Raw genomic sequence first — 19,398 nt, forward strand, 5'->3', positions numbered from 1 at the left:
ATAATGCCGGTCCGGCAAAGTTCCTGTTCATGTGCCCCTTTGCAACTGCAACCTTTTTGAAAGAGTATTTCAGCATCTCAGGAAGGTGAGCAAGGCAAAGGTAACCCTTGGAACTTGAAGACTAGGCATTTTTTTTTCTTTATCAACCGCATCAACAGTGTATCGGGCTACTTCATGGCACCCTTTCGACCTTTCTGACCTAATAACACAAAAAAATTGGTTTTTGAGCGCCCGCTTTTGTTATTTCTTTTCATGTTTTTAATATTTTGTTTTATATTTATATTTCTTTTGTCAACATGAACCTCTTTTTTAGTAATATTCTTTGTTGTGATCAGGATTCCTCAAGTGATTTAATATCTAATTGGTTGGAAAGTCTTTCTTTTTTGGCTAATTATAGTTATCTTTAGTTATCAGCATACGAAAAAAATAAAAGTTTTCGTTGCTGGAAGTTTTGTTCGAAAGGTGGTACACGTTTTGAACCATTCAAATGAATGGTCTCTCCATATACATACCCTCAGCATAAATAGATTCTACTTATTAGGTACCAAAGAGCTAGAAGTTGAAAGAGTCTGTACCAAAAACAAAATTTTTCGGGGTCGCCTAGTTTTACAAGCATTCTTTTTAAGAGTTTTCTTCCATAAGAAAAAAAAGAAATTTCTTGCATTTCAGAAGCCTTAAGTCTGCCGTTGCCCTTTGCCTTTAGTCCATACTCAGATCCAACTACAGAGACGCTTGCTGACATTGCGAAGTATAGCAAACTGTCAACATTGATTTTTTTTCCGACAGCTCTGATACAGGCATTGTTGAAGAGCAGCATTCTGATCAGTTTGTAGGAGGATCAAGGGACGATAAAAAAAATCATGGTGCAGAAGGCGCAAACGATACAGCCGAGTGGCAGTACTACCTCCTTGCTTGATACAGGCGTCGCACCCTTTTCTGACTTTGATTTCGCAGTAATACTCGAAGAAAAAAAGCAACTATCGTCAGGAAAAATCAATTTTTTTCTTAGTGAAAGTTATTTTTTTTTCTCTCTCTTCCGACAAAGGATTCCAAATCCAGCGCACCAACCACTCATCTAGGAGCCATGCATTGCCAAGGTAGAGCTGCAGCACTATTAGCTTCGTTAAAGCAAGTCAACCAAGGTGTCAGGAATGCTTATGACTGTGAAAGACTAAAACAAATGCACCAGAATCCTGAATCCATCTCAAGCATTGTGGAGACATTTAAACTTTGCGAGGCGCAGAATATCCCCCTTCGTGGCCAATGGACGATGCTAAACATGATCGCCAAGGCCCTAAAGTAGTTGCAGCAGAAAATGATGGAAATTTTCGTCATCTACTTCGGTATCGTGTTCAGTGGGGGGATTTGCGGCTTCAAGGACTTCTAATTACTGCACCCGGAAACGTAAAATATGCTAGTTAGCATATCCGAAATGAAATAATCGGGATGATTAGATAATTTATAAAGTCTTAAGTAGTCAGAAAAGCGTACACTGCAAGAGTATGGTGTCTCCTTTTTGACGAATCCACCGATAGACATACAAGGGAACTCATAGACAGACAGGAATGGTAGTTGTGCGTCGTCATGTATAAAAATTGGAAAAGAGTTACGTAATCCGAGAACATCCTGTTACTATAGTTGCCACCTTTCAAACCTTATCGGGGCTCTCTGAATGTAAAGAAACCAACACAAGACAAAATTATGAAGACATGATTAATGACAAAAGCCTCGGCAAGCGAATTCTGTATGAAGTTACCTAATCCAGCTTAGACATGACAGAGTACGTTGGTCAAGGTTATGACAAAGCCACTAGCATACCAATCCTGGCAAATAGCACTGCTGGTGTAATAAAGCGTCAAAATCAACTAGCTGATTATTTTCATTGTTTCAGTCATGCCACCAATCTTTTGTGGACGAACATAGTTTCCTTCCCGATTCTACGGAATGCGTAAGATAGCATACGAGAAACAATCTCTCATTTCAGTCCAAGAGCCAAACGAGCCAAGCCTCTGAAGAAATATCTGATGTCACACAATGCTAGAGCTGAGGCAGTCATTAGTCTTTGAACCCCAAGATTTGTACACGGCATGAGGCAATTAGTCGGTTTTGGATTCCTTCTCGTCGATTATTTTTGCTCTGCAGAAGATGCTAGATTGGCAGCATATGTATTACGTTCCTGCATTGAGAAATCAGACGCGTTGCTCAGACTGGCCTGCTTGAATTTGTTTTCGGCTGTAATGAAACTGTTGGCAGTCACTTCAACACAAGGACAGTGATCTTGTCAGAGCTTTAGGACTCATAAGCAGTGTAAAAGCAACGTTAGAGGAAATGCGAGCCAACGCAGAAACTAAGTTCTGATCTCTCTGTATGGAAGTCGAGAGCATTGCAGAAAAAATTGATGTTCCCATGAAAGTTGTCCAGTGATGCATATCCTCGTGCTCCGTCTACCGAACAGGAGTTTTAAATATGCATCCAGAAAGCTACTATAGGATTGTGACATTCATCCTAGCCCTGGAAGCCATGCTACTTGAGTTCACGGAAAAACTTGGCTCCCATTTTGCTAATGCTGCAAGACTGTCATCATTAATCCCAGCAGTTGTTCACGGAAAGAATTTTGGACGATCTCAAGGAAGGCTACATGTAATACAAGGACCTTCTCAGTAGCACACAGACAGACTTGAAAATGGAGTTCCAGATCTGAAAAACCTACTGGTTAAATGTTCTTTTAGTTTGGCAAATACCCGGCATATTTTAGATAGACTAAATGCTCTGTATGCATTTTGCCACAATACCCAATGTTTTTTAGTTAGACTAATGTTCTTTAAATTAAATTAAAATAAAAAAACCTACAAAACGTGCCCCTTAAAGTAGCTAGTTCTTTTATTTCGACGTAATACCCAATATTTTTAAGTTGGACTAATGTTCTTTAAATTTCATAACAAGAGCTAAGAGCTCATATGGCACTTGTGACGAGGCAAGAAGAGCTACGAGCCAAGAGATCATATGGTATGAGCTCTAACAAAATTCTAAGAATCAACAGATTCATTTAATAGGAAAGTCAGAGGCTTAATGCCGGTTAGGATTTAAAATAAGAACTCTGAGTCACGATCTCCTTCTAAATATCAAAATTCATTAAGATCCGATCACCCACTCGTGAGTTATAAATACCTAATTTTTTCTAATTTTTCTTCTCCCTTTAGCCCCCCAGATGGTCGAATCTGGGAAAACAACTTTATCAAGTCAATTTGTGCAGCTCCCTGACACGCCTACCAATTTTCATCGTCCTAGCACGTCCAGAAACACCAAACTCGCCAAATCACCGAGCCCCTCCCCCCAACTCCCCCAAAGAGAGCGAATCAAGTACGGTTACGTCAATCACGTATTAAGGACATCTGCTTATTCTATCCACCAAGCTTCATCCCGATTCCTCCACTCCAAGTGTTTTCCCAGATTCCCGCCCAACTCCCCCCAATGTCTAAAGATCTGGTCGGGATTTAAAATAAGAAATCTGAAACATGAATTCCTTCTAGATATCAAATTTCATTAAGATCCGATCACCTATTCGTAAGATAAAAATACCCCAATTTTCACGTTTTCCAAGAATCCCGGTTTCCCCCTCCAACTCCCTCCAATGTCACAGGATCTGGTCAGAATTTAAAATTAGAGCTTTAAAGCACAAGATCCTTCTAAATATCAAATTTCAATAAGATCTGGTCACCTTTTCGTAAGTTACAAATACCTCAATTTTCAAAATTACCCCCCCCCACCTCCACCAAAGAGAGCAGATCCGGTCCGGTTATGTCAGTCACGTATCTTAGACAGGTTTTTATTCTTCCCATCCAGTTTCATCCTGATCTCTCCGCTTTAAGTATTTCCTAAGATTTCTGGTCCCCCCCCCTACTGCCCCCCAATGACGCTGGATGCGGTTGAGATTTAAAATAAGAGTTTTGAGTTACGAGGTCCTTCTAAATATGAAGTTCCATGAAGATCCGATCACTCCTTCGTAAGTTAAAAATATGTCATTTTTTCTAACTTTTCATAATTACCCCCCCCCCAATAAAGCGGATCGGTTCCAACTATGTAAATCACGTATCTAAGACTTCTGCTTATTTTTCCCACCAATTTTCATCCCGATCCCTCCAATCTAATCGTTTTCCACGATTTTAGGTTCCCCCACCCCGAACTCCCCCCAATGTCACCAGATCCGTTCGGGATTTAAAATAAGAGCTCTGAGACACGATTTACTTCTAAATATCAAGTTTCATTGATATCCGATTACCCGTTCGTAAGTTAAAAATACCTCATTTTTTCTAATTTTTCAGAATTAACCCCCTCCCCAACTACCCCAAAGAGAGCGGATCCGTTCTGGTTATGTCAATCATGTATCTAGGACTTGTGGTTATTTTTCCCACCAAGTTTCATCCCAATACCTCCACTCTAAGTGTTTTCCAATATTTTAGGTTTCCCCCTCCCAACTCCCCCCAAATGTCACCAGGTCTGGTCGGGATTTAAAATAAGAGCTCTGAGACACGATATCCTTCTAAATATAAAATTTCATTGAGATCCGATCACCCGTTCGTAAGTTAAAAATGCCTCATTTTTTCTAATCTTTCAGAATTAACCCCCCCCCCCCCAACTATGCCAAAGAGAGCGAATCCGTTCCAATTATTTAAATCACATATCTAAGACTTCTGCTTGTTTTTCCCACCAATTTTCATCCCCATTCCCCCAATCTAAGCGTTTTCCATGATTTTAGGTTCCCCCACCCCAAACGCCCCCAAACGTCACCAGATCAGTTCAGGATTTAAAATAAGAGCTTTGAGACACGATATCCTTCTAAATATTAAATTTCATTGAGATCCGATCACCCATTCATAAGTTAAAAATACCTCATTTTTTCTAATTTTCCAGAATTACCCCCCTCCCAACTACCCCAAAGAGAGCGGATCCGTTCCGGTTATGTCAATCATGTATATAGGGACTTGTGCTTATTTTTCCCACCAAGTTTCATCTCGATCCCTCCACTCTAAGTGTTTTCCAAGATTTTAGGTTTCCCCCTCCCAACTCTCCCCAATGTCACCAGGTCCGGTCGGGATTTAAAATACGACCCCTGAGACACGATTTCCATTTAAATATCAAATTTCATTGAGATCCGATCACCCGTTCGTAAGTTAAAATGCCTCATTTTTTCTAACTTTTCAGAATTAACCCCCCCCCCCCCAACTACCCCAAAGAGAGCAGATCCGTTCCGGTTATGTCAATCATGTATCTAGGACTTGTGCTTATTTTGCCCGCCAAGTTTCATCCAGATCCCTCCACTCTAAGTGTCTTCCAAGACCCCTCCTAACTCCCCCCCAGTGTCACCAGATCCGGTCGAGATTTAAAATAACAGCTCTGAAACACGATATCCTTCCAAATCATCAAATTTCATTAAGATCTGGTCAACCGTCCGTAAGTTAAAAATACTTCAATTTTTCTATTTCTTTCCGAATTAACGGGCCCCCCACTCCTCCCCCCAGATGGTCAAATCGGGAAAAGACTATTTCTAATTTAAGCTGGGCCGGTCCCTGATACGCCTGCCAAACTTCATCGTCCTAGCTTACCTGGAAGTGCCTAAAGTATTAAAACCGGGACCGACAGACCGGCAGAATTTGCGATTGCTATATGTCACTTGGTTAATACCAAGTGCCATAAAAAATCATGCCCCATGAAGCAGATTGTTCTTTTATTTCGGCACAATCAAAAATACATTTGAGCCAGACCACTGTTTCTTAAATTATATATAAAAAAACATACCCCTTAAAGTAGATGGTTCTTTTATTCGGCGCTATAACCAACATATTTTTCTTAGGTTAGAAGCCTAGAAGCTCTTTGAATTACATTAATTTAAAAAACTTTTCCGCTAAACAAGTTTTTCAAAGAAAAGTAAAGCTCCATCAAGCCATAAATGAGCAGAAATAAATTCAAATGATCTCCCAAGCTTAAAACTACCAAAAATCACCATCAATAAAAGAATGAAACAAACAGAAATTATAATAAGTGACCAAGTCAAACTCAAAACAAGAAAAAATTAACAAGAGTAGTGCTGACCACCCCCATCCCTTGTAAAGACCAGAACATAATTTGCACTTTACTGAAAATAAATGACCATGGATTTTCAGTTTAATATACATACAGACATTTATTCCTTAAAGTTTTAATAATTTTCCATTTATTAAAATAAAAAAGTAAAAACATTTCAAGTGTATTTTATTTTCAGTAAAGTGCAAGTAGAAGATTAGGGCTGCTGGCAATACCTCTATAAACATAAACGTGCCATGACCTCTACTTCTTGGGTGGTGTGGAAAAGAGGTTTTTTTTAAATAGACCCTCCATCACTTTTGACTCTTAAAAGGAAATTAGAACTTTCAAATTCAAATTGAATGAGCCACTTCTAAAGTTTATACGACCACACCTTCTATAAGAACCTTATGCCTTTGGGGCAAAACTTACGACCCTTGCACCCAGGTTCTAAAGGGTTAATTAAACCCTAAAGACCATGTTTTATGATGTTTAGACTATTCTGAAAAAAGTCAGTACTCATATATAGCTATCTCAAAAATTTCGGTTGAAAGTATATGGGAAAAAACGGCAGTGGGCTATTTCTTGTGGGGAGAGCTATTTTCTGGGGGGGGGACTCTTAGACCCAACTAACTGGTCTGAAAAAAGGATTATTGGCATCTCAACCATACATAAATTTCCATTACATAAACCTCAAGCTTGAGTAGCAATGGCATCCTTTGTCCATATCCCCGCACAGAGATTTTGCTTTATATCCGCTGGTATGGCCAGGCAATGTAAATTTAATTTCTGTTTTTTTAGGTTTTACTCCTTTATTCACAGTAATTACTGCTTGTTTTAAGTTTGACATCTTAAATATGGTAAAGGCGCCAATGATTTGACAGTGCAATTTTGGAACCACTCTCGAAATTTTCATTCAAAACAGGACAACTGCTTAGTCGTGACTTGGAACAACATCTCCTGAAGCCTTCGTTATATTTTGACAATGCGGAACGTGGACACTATATCCAATACACCCAGAAAAGAAAAGAATATTCAATTCAATCATTTACCTGTTTTAAAAACAAAATTCTCGACAATTTTTTTAGCTATGTAATGTTCTAACTGTCATTACTTGGTTATTTTTTGGCAAACAAAAGTTGGGATAAGCACCAATGCATTAAGATACAAGATGCATTGGTGCAAGATCAGATGCACCAATGCATCTGATCTTCTCTAAAATATAGCCATATTGGCTTTTTCTTGATAGTATTAAGTTATAATTGACAGCTAATATTATATTGACAAAACTATGTTCCAAGTTTCAAAATTCTTGTGTGATGCAGTGGAATACCAGATCGAGTAGAAATGTTCCTTTAGCAGAATTCAAATGTAGATATTGGCTTCTATTATGAGATTCTTTTTTTTTTTTTTACAATATCTTGTAGTAAATATTAACGTTGAAATTTTCGACCGACAGCAACAAGCCCTGGCGAAATATAGTTGACTCAGTTGAAACTTCACTGAACACGTAAAACGGATGAGAAACAATTCATGTCAAAATTAAAGGGTCCTGTCACGAAAACATAGTTGTCAAATTTATGGGTACTTTGTCAACAACTAGAGATTTTGATGATTATTATTTGTAATAATATTTCACATGAAAAAAAAAATCATTTTTCTTTAAATTGTAGTTTTAATGATTTGATGCTAGATTTTTCCATCGTCTGAGGAACTGCTGCTTGGCCTCATACTATGTTTAAGCATTTGACTTGGTTGATCGCAACACCCTAATTCATTTATATTAATAATGTATTCCTCACGCCTCTCAACACAAAATTTCCATGTAACTTAAAAAGAACCTTATTAAAAGAAAATGTTATGGCAGGGTGAAGAGCGGATCGACCATGGCATGATTGCCATTCAAAGTCGTCCTACGTTGAAAGTCTCGAGATATGGTATGTTTATGTTTAGGCTATAGGAGAAGCCTTCCAGTGATTTCATCTTTTCGACTCGGAATGGCAGTTTGTTCCAGATCCTGATGACCCGTGGTATGAACGAATGACGGTAAGAATTATATCTTGCAATCTTTATCTTCTCAGGCTACAATTGCAGACTGTGCGATCTTGTGTTGCTTTGTGTAGTTACTTGAACAAGCTTGTCTTTTACGTTCCTAAAATTCTCGTGAACTATCTTGAAGAGTGTTTTTGAGTCTAAGATCGCTCTTCTTGTTTTAAGTTTATGGAGAGTGAGCCTTCTTAGAGCTTCGTCATACGGAAGGTTTCTGAATCCTTGAAGTCCTTTTACAAAGCGTTCCTGGACTCGTTCTATTCTGTTAATATCCTTTTTGAGATACGGCGACCAGATTACAGTGGCGCATTTAAGCTGTGGCCTGACGTAGCTTGTGTATGCTGAGATCCTTGAGTGAATGTCAAGGCATCATAGGGAGTGAGTGAGTAGCCAGAGAGTATTTGATGCTTTACGCAAAACCAGGCCGATGTGCTTTTCTGGTTTGAGATCCAAGCTCAGAAGTACACCTTTTCGCAGGTCGATTTTGTCAGGTTGATACCTTTCATTTTGTATTAGTACTTAAAATTTTGGCGGCCAAGATTGACGACAGAGCATTTTCCTACATTTGGTGAAAGTTGCCATTCTTTGAGCTTCTCTGTCAGGGCGTCCAAGTCGTTTTGAATTTGTGATGATGCAATAGCTTCTCCCAGGAGCTTCGTATCGTCTGCAAACAGGCCGAAGTCAGTTTGGGAAATAGCATTTATGCAAATGTCTAAGTACATGACGAACAAGATTGGGCCGAGAACAGTACCTTGTGGGACGCCACTGGTTGCATCCATCCATGTGGATAGCGTGTCTGTAACCATGATAGCTATTTTTCTATCATTCAAGTATGCTGAGAGCCAATTTTTTAGCTGTCCTTTGATTCCATGGACTTCAAGGCAATGGATGAGTTTTTGCAAGGATATTTGGTCGAAGGCCTTAAGTAGATTAATTAGGACAATATCTATTAGAATTCCACGGTCCAGGGCACTGAATACATTTCAAATACACCTCTCTTAGTAAATTTTATGCATGTTTTCTTTCAAATAGATGCCAATCTTTAAAATGCAAAATATCTCTCTGAGCCCCTCCCTAATTAGCGTGGAATTCCTATCCCATCCAAAATGCCAATGGAACATGTTAAACTCCTCATTGTCACAAAGTTCTAATAATCTTAAGTAGGACATACATATTTCAAGAATTCTAGACTTTCCAGACAAAGGATAGTCAAAACAAAAATTCTTTGAAGTGAATTAAACTGGTAAATTAACTTTGAAATGGCCAAATGCTGACAACACTTTAACTGTGAACAATAAAGAAATCTTTGCTGGACCATTAAAGCTGAGAGAAAATGGGCCATTCCAGATAGTGGTATAAAGAGACATATATCACACTATTATATCACACATTGTATTATAGAGACCTAGGTCACATGATTACACTCCATATGATTATCCAATTTCGTCCTTATACTTGAGGCAGTTTTTTCAGTTTTTTGCTTCCAATTTCTGAATAGTATTTTATACATTTACACATTTTAAAAAGTTGAAGGGAAACGAAGATATAAAGTAAAAAGAATAGGCATGTCAATCCACCCACAAATATTCCCCAAGTATTTCGACACGTGTGAAATTGGGTTCCAACATACCTGTCAGAAACAGGTAACTTTTTTGTTCTGTCGAATTTGTAGACGAAATTGCTCTAATTTAAAAAAAAATCAGAGTTTTGTACCCTTTTCTGATAAAACTTCAAACTATAAGCAAACAGTTAAATTCCTAGATGTTTTTCCTGCATACTAAAACCCTTTCCAAACTGAAAGCCTTTAAATTAAGCCTTCTGGAGTAGAAAAAATGTTTTTTTTTTTTACAATAACTATAAATCATTGGTACCTTTACCCTAAGCTAATTTCTGCCTTCTTGTATTTTAAATTTACTTTTGACTTTTTATGAACAAGCTTCGTTTTTTAGTTTTGTTTAGTAAGGATGTAAGCTCAACAAGAAAGGTGTTAAGCAACAAGTCTTCATTATCACATGGAAGAACCTGTCATATGTGATTAAAACAAACATGGATATGCAAACCTGTAACAGGATCCAATGACAGAATTTTGTTTAGTCTCTTTGTTGAAAGTACTATTTCATCAAATATTGGAACTGACCCACCAACCAGGCCTGTATTACCACCCTGAGGGACAACAGCAAGTCTTCTAGAATTGCAGTAACTTAGAACTTTGGAAACTTCACTGGGGCATGACGGTTGTAGAAGCACACCACTTGAGCCTGGAACAATATACATTAGATTTTCAAATAGTGGGGAACCCTGTAGTGATAACTGATATAATTAACTGCTATATTGTCTTTTTAATAGAAACATCATATTGTGAAGTCTTCTTTAAGGTACTGGTATGTACCATCAATATTTGAGGGAAGATATTTTGGACCAAATGGAGGAGCCCCCCTTCCCTTATGTGTGCAGGTAATTTTTCTTTGAATATATAAAACCAAAAATCTTTCAAAGCTGGCAGTGGTGCCAGAACTGTTTTTCCTATTTTCAAGATTATTCTACCATTAAATTTCATTTTCTGAAAAAACTAAGCTCAGACTTGAATTAAGAACAATCATATAAATTGGTAAAGTGACACGCTAACAGCAAATAGGTGAAAATGGACTTTCATTAAATTTAATTTTTGAAAAAAATTTTTTAACACATTATAACTGTACATACAGCAAAACTCTTGTGCAAGAATAAATGTAATTTTGACAAGCATTATGTCTGTCTTTGGTAATAGATAAGCATTGTGCTAATTGAAGCTCTCTAAAATACTAATAGAAACAAGACGGTACTTCACTTTGCAATAGTCTATTTCACTAGGATTTAACATTGTTATTTTTTCCATAGTGTTGTTATAAACTAATTTTTTTTTTAACATGGATATTTGGACCTTATATTTCTATCAGGAATTCACACGTAATTTTTGGTATTTGTATTCTGCTATCAACACAATATAATTGCATTCAAAATAACAAGCTTAAAAAACTAACATTAACTGTTTTGTATCTGACAGTACAACAGATATTTTAAAAATCAAATTGTCAATGATGGGGGAAGGTTTTATTACCTATGGTTTCCCCAAGGATATGCCTTTAGTTTTGATTTACTTAGGAAAGAACAGCGTGTATTATTTTCATTTATAATAGCATTATCCAAAGATGGTAGTCAAGTTTGAATACCCTCATCTTATAGAAAAGGATTAGGGACTAAGGATCGTGGCATCACTGTCCCAAATGAAAAAAAAACATCCAGCTCACTTGCCAACAATTTGGCAGAAAGGACTGCATTATGGCAATCCTATAATCAAAATAGAAGAAGCATGAGCCATACATCTTTTGAAAGCATTTGATAGTGTGGTCCATAGTCAGCTCTTTTTTTCTCTTTATAATTCTGGGGTCAATCCCTCTATTACAGTACTTCTTAGGTTTTGGTATTCAAATTCTTTTATCAACTAAGATCTGCACCAGACACTATTATAAGGGTACAAAGAGGAGTAAGGCAGGGCGGTGTTCTGTCCCCTGTGTTCTTTAAGATTTGTATTTCTAGTGTGCTGGCTAAGATTTCAGGTACATACCTTTCTTGTCTTGTGGATGTTTCTTATCTCGCATATGCTGACAACTTGCTTCTGATTAGCCATTCCAAAAAGGGTCTTTTCCAAATGTTTTCAATAATTTCTGATGCTTTCTCTGATATTGGCCTTTCACTTTCTTCCTTAGTTTCCTTCAGTTTCTTCCTTACAACTGCACTACTGCTGCTCACCTTCACTGTAATAACTTCACTATCCCTCTTGTTGATTGTATTTGTTGGCTTGGTACCTCTATTACTAACAATCTTTCGAGCTTACATCAGCGTACTGTTTGTGATATAACCAAAAAGATTCAGATTGGCGATGTAAAGATTGTTGCAAAAAGAGGGAAGTATAATAGATGTGCGCTGACCAAACTTTATTCTACTTTCTGTGATCATTCTGTCCTTTATGCTTTAGCTCTTTTCCTCCTTCTTAATAATGGTAATTTAAAAAGAATCCGGATAAATAACTTCAAATATTGCACATTTCTTCTGTATCTTCCACCTTGGACAAAAACTGGACTCTTATTAGAAAATTTTCAGTTCTTGATTATAACTTTTAAGTTGGAGATTCTTCACAGAAAACTCTCCAGTGCAGCTTCTACTTGCGTATCCCCTTGCCACTGTCTTATCTGTTTTTTCGTTGATTTTGTGTGTGTACTTGTTTTTCTCTTTGTGTTTTTTTTTTCATTCTTACTCAACCATATTTACTTTATGTATTATGTGGGTGAAAAATAAAATAAATAAATAAATATGTGTTATTGTGTCATCAAGCGTTGAGATGACTGGATTTGGACTATAATGAATCTTGGTGTGATTTATTTTAGTAAGTTGCAATTTGTCTGTATAAGAATAAAGAAAGGATTTTTTTTGTATTTGGATAGTTTATTGGAATAGCAAGAAATTAGTAAGCCACAATTGTCAAAGTGCCAGGTTCACTTCTCGGCAATACTGCCCATTCACAGAGAAGTGATTTTAAAACAACACAGGAATGATGTGGCTACTTATAAACTGTCAGAAGTCTCCCAAGAATTTCATCTGAGAGTCTGGTATCACCTCTCTCTTTCAGTACTTTTGGTTCATCAGTCGTCATCTGCCCAGTACTTCCACTATCCCTAGATTTCTGGGAATTTCCCTGAGAATTTGGCAAAAATAGAGCAGCAAAATACTTGGGCCTATAAATTTGAAAGCTTTAAATGTGTCTCTGGTGGGGAGGGGGATAAATTACAGCGCAGCTGTAGTCAAAAGGTGACAGCTATAACTATTCTATAGGCTATATTCTGAAGTAAGAATGTATGTCTTCACATGTTTCCTTCTCAGTAGCACCTAATCTAGACTCAATTTAATTGTTAGATATGTAAAACAAACAATTTAACCATGCATAGTAGGCCCAACAATTGATTTACCTAAACCACAATTTATGGAAAAAAAACAGTAAAATTTTATAAATAGCCAAGAACTGAAATAGCACCCTGCTGGTAACAGGTACATTAACTTAGCCTACATTTATTTACTGTCAAAATGATGCCTTATGGCTAGGCTAGAGTAGGCCTACCTGGAATTTTCAAATCATATGATCTGAGGACTTGCAATAGTACTCATTGAACCAATGGAAAAAAGCAATAATCGAACCCCTGTATAAAAGTGGTAAGAAGAGCTAAGAGCCAAGAGATCATATGGTATGAGCTCTAACAAAATTCTATGAATCAACAGATTGATTTAAAAGGAAAATAAGAGGCTTAATGCCAGTCAGGATTTAAAATAAGAGCTCTGAGTCACGATGTCCTTCTAAATATCAAAATTCATTAAGATCCGGTCACCCACTCGTATGTTATAAATACCTAATTTTTTCCTCTCCCTTTAGCCCTCCAGATGGTCGAATCTGGGAAAACGACTTTATCAAGTCAATTTGTGCAGCTCCCTGACACGCCTACCAATCTTCATCGTCCTAGTACGTCCAGAAGCACCAAACTCGCCAAATCACTGAACCCCTCCCCCCAAATCCCCCAAAGAGAGTGAATCCAGTACGGTTCCGTCAATCACGTATCAAGGACATATGCTTATTCTATCCACCAAGCTTCATCCTGATTCCTCCACTTCAAGTGTTTTCAAAGATTTCCCCCTCTAACTCCCCCCAATGTCAAAAGATCTGGTCGGGATTTGAAATAAGAGCTCTGAGACATGAATTCCTTCTAAATATCAGATTTCATTAAGATCCGATCACCCATTCGTAAAGTAAAAATACCACAATTTTCACGTTTTCCAAGAATTCCGGTTTCCCCCTCCAACTCCCCCCAATGTCACAGGATCTGGTCGGAATTTAAAATTAGAGCTTTAAAGCGCAAAATTCTTCTAAATATCAAATTTCATTAAGATCTGGTCACCCTTTCGTAAGTTACAAATACCTCAATTTTCAAAATTACCCCTCTTCCAACTCCACCAAAGAGAGCAGATCCAGTCCGGTTATGTCAGTCACGTGTCTTAGACAGGTTTTTATTCTTCCCATCCAGTTTCATCCTGATCTCACCGCTTTAAGTATTTTCTAAGATTTCTGGTTCCCCTCGACTGCCCCCCCCCCCAATTACGCTGGATCCGGTTGAGATTTAAAATAAGAGATCTGAGTCACGAGGTCCTTCTAAATATGAAGTTTCGTGAAGATCCGATCACTCCTTCGTAAGTTAAAAATACGTCATTTTTTCTAATTTTTCAGAATTAACTCTCCCCCCAATAGAGTGGATCCGTTCCAATTATGTAAATCACGTATCTGAGACTTCTGCTTATTTTTCCCGCCAAATTTAATCCCGATCCCTCCAATCTAAGCGTTTTCCATGATTTTAGGTTCCCCCATCCCAAACTCCCCCCAGTGCCGCCAGATCCGGTCGGGACTTAAAATAAGAGCTTTGAGACACGATATCCTTCTCAATATCAAATTTCATTGACATCCGATCCCCCTTTCATAAGTTAAAATACCTCATTTTTTTTCAGAATTACCCCCCCCCCCAACTACCCCAAAGAGATCGGTTCCGTTCCGGTTATGTCAATCATGTATCTAGGACTTGTTCTTATTTTCCCACCAAGTTTCATCCCGATCCCTCCACTTTAAGTGTTTTCAAAGTTTTAGGTTTCCTCCTCCCCACCCCCCCCACCCCCAATGTCACCAGATCTGTTCAGGATTTAAAATTAGAGCTCTGAGACACAATATCCTTCTAAATATCAAATTTCATTGAGATCCAATCACCTGTTCGTAAGTTAGAAATACCTCATTTTTTCTAATTTGTCTGAATGAACCCCCCCCCCCCAAAACCCCAAAGAGAGCGGATCCGTTCCGGTTATGTCAATCATGTATCTAGGACTTGTGCTTATTTTTCCCACCAAGTTTCATCCCTATCCCTCCACTGTAAGTGTTTTCCAAGATTTTAGGTTTCCCCCTCCCAACTTCCCCCAATGTCACCAGATCCGGTCAGGATTTAAAATAAGAGCTCGAGACACGATATCCTTCTAAATATCAAATTTCATTGAGATTCAATCACCTGTTTGTAAGTTAAAAATACCTCATTTTTTCTAATTTCTTAGAATTAACCCCCCCCCCCCCAACTACCCCAAAGAGACCGGATCCGTTCCGGTTATGTCAATCATGTATCTAGGACTTGTGCTTGTTTTTCCCATCAAGTTTCATCCCAATCCCTCCACTCTAAGTGTTTTCCAAGTTTTAGGTTTCCCTTTCCCAACTCCCCCCAATGTCACCAGATCCGGTCGGAATTTAAAATAAGAGCTCTGAGACACGATATCCTTCTAAACATTAAATTTCATTGAGATTCGATCACACGTTTGTAAGTTAAAAATACCTCATTTTTTCTAATTTTTCAGAATTAACCCCCCCCCCCCCACTCCGGTTATCCACTCCGGTTATGTCAATCATGTATCTAGGACTTGTGCTTATTTTTCCCACCTAGTTTCATCCCAATCCCTCCACTGTAAGTGTTTTCCAAGATTTTAGGTTTCCCCCTCCCAACTCCCCCCAATGTCACCAGATCTGGTCGGGATTTAAAATGAGAGCTCGAGACACGATATCCTTCTAAATATCAAATTTCATTGAGATTCAATCACCCGTTTGTAAGTTAAAAATACCTCATTTTTTTCTATTTTTTAGAATTACCCCCCCCCCCCAACTATCCCAAAGAGACTGGATCCGTTCCGGTTATGTCAATCATGTATCTAGGACTTGTGTTTATTTTTCCCACCAAGTTCCACCCCAATTCCTCCACTCTAAGTGTTTTCCAAGTTTTAGGTTTCCCTTTCCCAACTCCCCCCAATGTCACCATAAGAGCTCTGAGACACGATATCCTTCCAAACATTAAATTTCATTGAGATTTGATCACACGTTCGTAAGTTAAAAATACCTCATTTTTCTACTTTTTCCGAATTAAACCCCCCCCCCCCAACTACCCCAAAGAGAGCGGATCCGTTCCGGTTATGTCAATCATGTATCTAGGACTAGTGCTTATTTTTCCCACCAAGTTTCATCCTGATCCCTCCACTCTAAGTGTTTTCCAAGTTTTAGGTTTCCCCCTAACAACTCCCCCCCCCCCAATGTCACCAGATCCAGTCAGGATTTAAAATAACAGCTCTGAGACAAGATACGCTTCCAAATATCAAATTTCATTAAGATCTGATCAACTGTTCCTAAATTAAAAATACTTCAATTTTTCTATTTTTTCTGAATTAATGGGCCCCCCACTCCCCCCCCCCCCAGATGGTCAATTTGGGAAAATGACTATTTCTAATTTAATCTGGTCCAGTCCCTGATACGCCTGCTAAATTTCATTGTCCTAGCTTACCTTGAAGTGCCTAAAGTAGCAAAACCAGGACCAACAGACCAACAGAATTTGTGATTGCTATATGTCACTTGGTTAATACCAAGTGCCATAAAAACTATAGACCAATACCAAACACTTCAACTTTTTCACAGAATTATGGAAAAACTAGTTGTCAAGAGAATACAAAATTATCTTTGAACAAATCTTCTTTGGCATCCATCTCAACATGGTTTCCATAAAAACATTCATGTAAAACACAGCTTTTGGAAGTAGTTACTGACTTCCATAGAATGGCAGATGAAGGTCTTATGTTTGATTGCATTTAAATAGATTTTTCTAAGGCGTTTGGTAAAACTTCCATTCTGCTTTTACTTCAAAAGTGTGAGGTATATCACATTGGTACCAGAGCATTGAATTGGATTGGTGATTATCTAACAGGCATGATGTAGCAAGTGATTGTATGTGATGCTATGTCCTCTGCTGAGATGATTTTAAGTTGTGTTCCACAAGATAGTCGCCTTGGTTCAGTACTTTTCTGCCTTTTCATCAATGACTTGTCTCTAGTTGTCCACCATTCCACAGTTAAAAAATGTTTGCAGATGATGCAAAGCTTTCCCACTTCTTGACAAACCCAGATGAAGCTTTACTGATTCAAAAAGACTTGGATGCAGTGCACAATTGGTGTACTGTCAACTCCATGTTTGTCAATGAAAATATGTGTAGGGTCATCCATTACATTTGTAAAGTAGGACAAAGTTACCAGTACCATCTTGCTGGACATTCAATTTTACCTGTTGAAAATGTCCATGACCTTGGTGTTCATTTTGATTCTAGTTTTAGATTTGACAGGCATGTCTCTGAATTAACTCATAAGGCAAACTATCAGCTATTATGTCTCAGATACAATTTCTAAAAGTTTAATCTCTGTTCATTCATTATCATTTAGAAATCAACAGTTTGACCTATACTTGAATACAATTTGTCAGTATGGTATCCATTGGATAAAAAAGACAGAGCAACAGTTGAAAAAATACAGCAAAGAGCAACTAAGCTTGTGCCTTATTTGAAACATTTGCTGTATGAAAATAGACTGCACAGGCTAGGATTGCCAAGTCTTTGATCCGAAGGGATAGGGCAGACATTAACACATTCTGTATAATCAAAGGCATTGATAATATAAGTACATCACAGTACTTCGCATTTAATGACACAAACAGGATCTGTTATCACCCACATAAATTGTACCCCTCACTTTCAAAAAGAAAAATAGGCCAATATCCATTTTACAGCAGGGTGTGGAAGCTATGGAATAACCTTCCACCTGAAACATTTCTAACAGATGATATAAACAGATTCAAAACAAAACTAGCAGAAATACATTTTCATAGTAAATTATCTTTATATCAATTATAGTATTATTTGTTAGTGTTTATTGTAGTTGTTATTTTTCATAGATTTGTATGTGTGTATTAGGTTGTCAGCATTATCATAACTTCTTATTAACATGTTTAGAGTGACAAGCTTGAAAAGTATTTGGTATTAGCTATTAGGCTAATAAATTAATAAATAAAATATGGTTGATATGGGGGTAAAGTTCATCTGTAATGCAAAATAATGTTATAATTAGATTGGGGGTGCAATTCTGGGTATATCTGTTACTGTGAATGTCTGCAAATTGGGGAATGTTGACATTCATAGGTGAATGTCCAAAATGCCTTTTTTTCACCTTGGATTTAGTCAATATTGCCAGTTGAGAAAGCTGAATTGAGAAAGCTTGTTGAATCATAGCAGAGAAAAAAGAATTTCAAACATTCACCATTGAATGTCAATGATAACAACATTTTGGACATTCACAGTAACATATATTTGCAAATTAGGGAGGGGGTATATGGTATACTCAGTAAATATAGGTTCTAAAAATTAATGGATGTTTTAGAAAACTGGGAAAACAAGGAAAGAAGCGAAGATAAAGGTTCTCCCCATGCAAAATGTGTTAACTATGATTATTCTGAATATTATGGAGTAAGAATTATTTATTTAACACATTTCCTTATGTCCAGCTGGACTCCTAGGCTTATAATACTGGTTTGCTAATTTAGAGGTTTGTACATAGTCTTATATACACTGTCAAATTAGACATCTGGTGGTATCCCAGCCTATCCATTTTTGCAGATTTTTTTCTGAATTTACATACATAACAGTTCTGGGTTTGAGCACCAACAACTGTCGCTGAACACAATTTTGAGGTCGGTAAAATAATTGTGGCTCAGGCTCATATACCTACCTACCATATTTAACATACCTTTCATTGTCTTCAGCCAGTCAGTGTTAACTATAGCAAGCTCCTCTTCGTCTGTTATCACATTTCTTTCACCCAGAACTGATTTGAAATAATTCACATCATCTTCATTTACATACTCAAATCCCTGTCTTACAACAGAATAATATCTTATGCTGCTAAATTTCACCTTTTTATTGAAAATTCTAAGAAGGCGCATTTTCAGATTTCAAATCAAAGGCTTACTATTGCCATCTATAAATGATACTATAAATTTGCTACCACTAGTTAGCTTTCTAAAGCCAAATTCGCAGAGTGCCATAAGGTAAAAAGTTATACAAAATAGCGCACAGAAGCTCAGGTTTCTGAAATTACTTTGTGACCATCTTATGCTTACTCTAAATAACACAGTAACTTTAAAAGCTAATATAATAGATCTATTTTACTGATTGTTATTTTAATCCTTAGATTATTATTTTGCTCATAATAAATATCAAAATAAATTCAAATAAGATATAATCGAATTTCTATGTCTGAAGCTTATTTCAGACCAAAACGTTAGAATTCTTGCCCGCTCATACAAAAAAAGAGAAAAAC

At 37.4% G+C, this 19,398-nt stretch overlaps 1 protein-coding gene across 1 annotated transcript in view; it reads right to left on the reverse strand.

Annotated features, from left to right (window-relative positions):
- Positions 1-19,043, reverse strand: part of LOC136027331 (D-2-hydroxyglutarate dehydrogenase, mitochondrial-like) — a 57,603-nt gene extending 38,560 nt beyond the window's left edge. The window contains exons 1-2 of the mRNA XM_065704467.1: positions 18,826-19,043; positions 10,170-10,367 (exon numbers count right to left, since the gene is read on the reverse strand). Of these exons, the coding sequence (XP_065560539.1) occupies positions 10,170-10,367; positions 18,826-19,021 (394 nt within the window). The 5' untranslated portion in view covers positions 19,022-19,043. The remainder of the gene's footprint in view (positions 1-10,169; positions 10,368-18,825) is intronic.
- Between the last annotated feature and the right edge of the window lie 355 nt (positions 19,044-19,398).

The sequence above is a fragment of the Artemia franciscana genome, chromosome 5 (genome assembly GCF_032884065.1).
Source record: "Artemia franciscana chromosome 5, ASM3288406v1, whole genome shotgun sequence".
Taxonomy (NCBI): Eukaryota; Metazoa; Arthropoda; class Branchiopoda; order Anostraca; family Artemiidae; genus Artemia; species Artemia franciscana.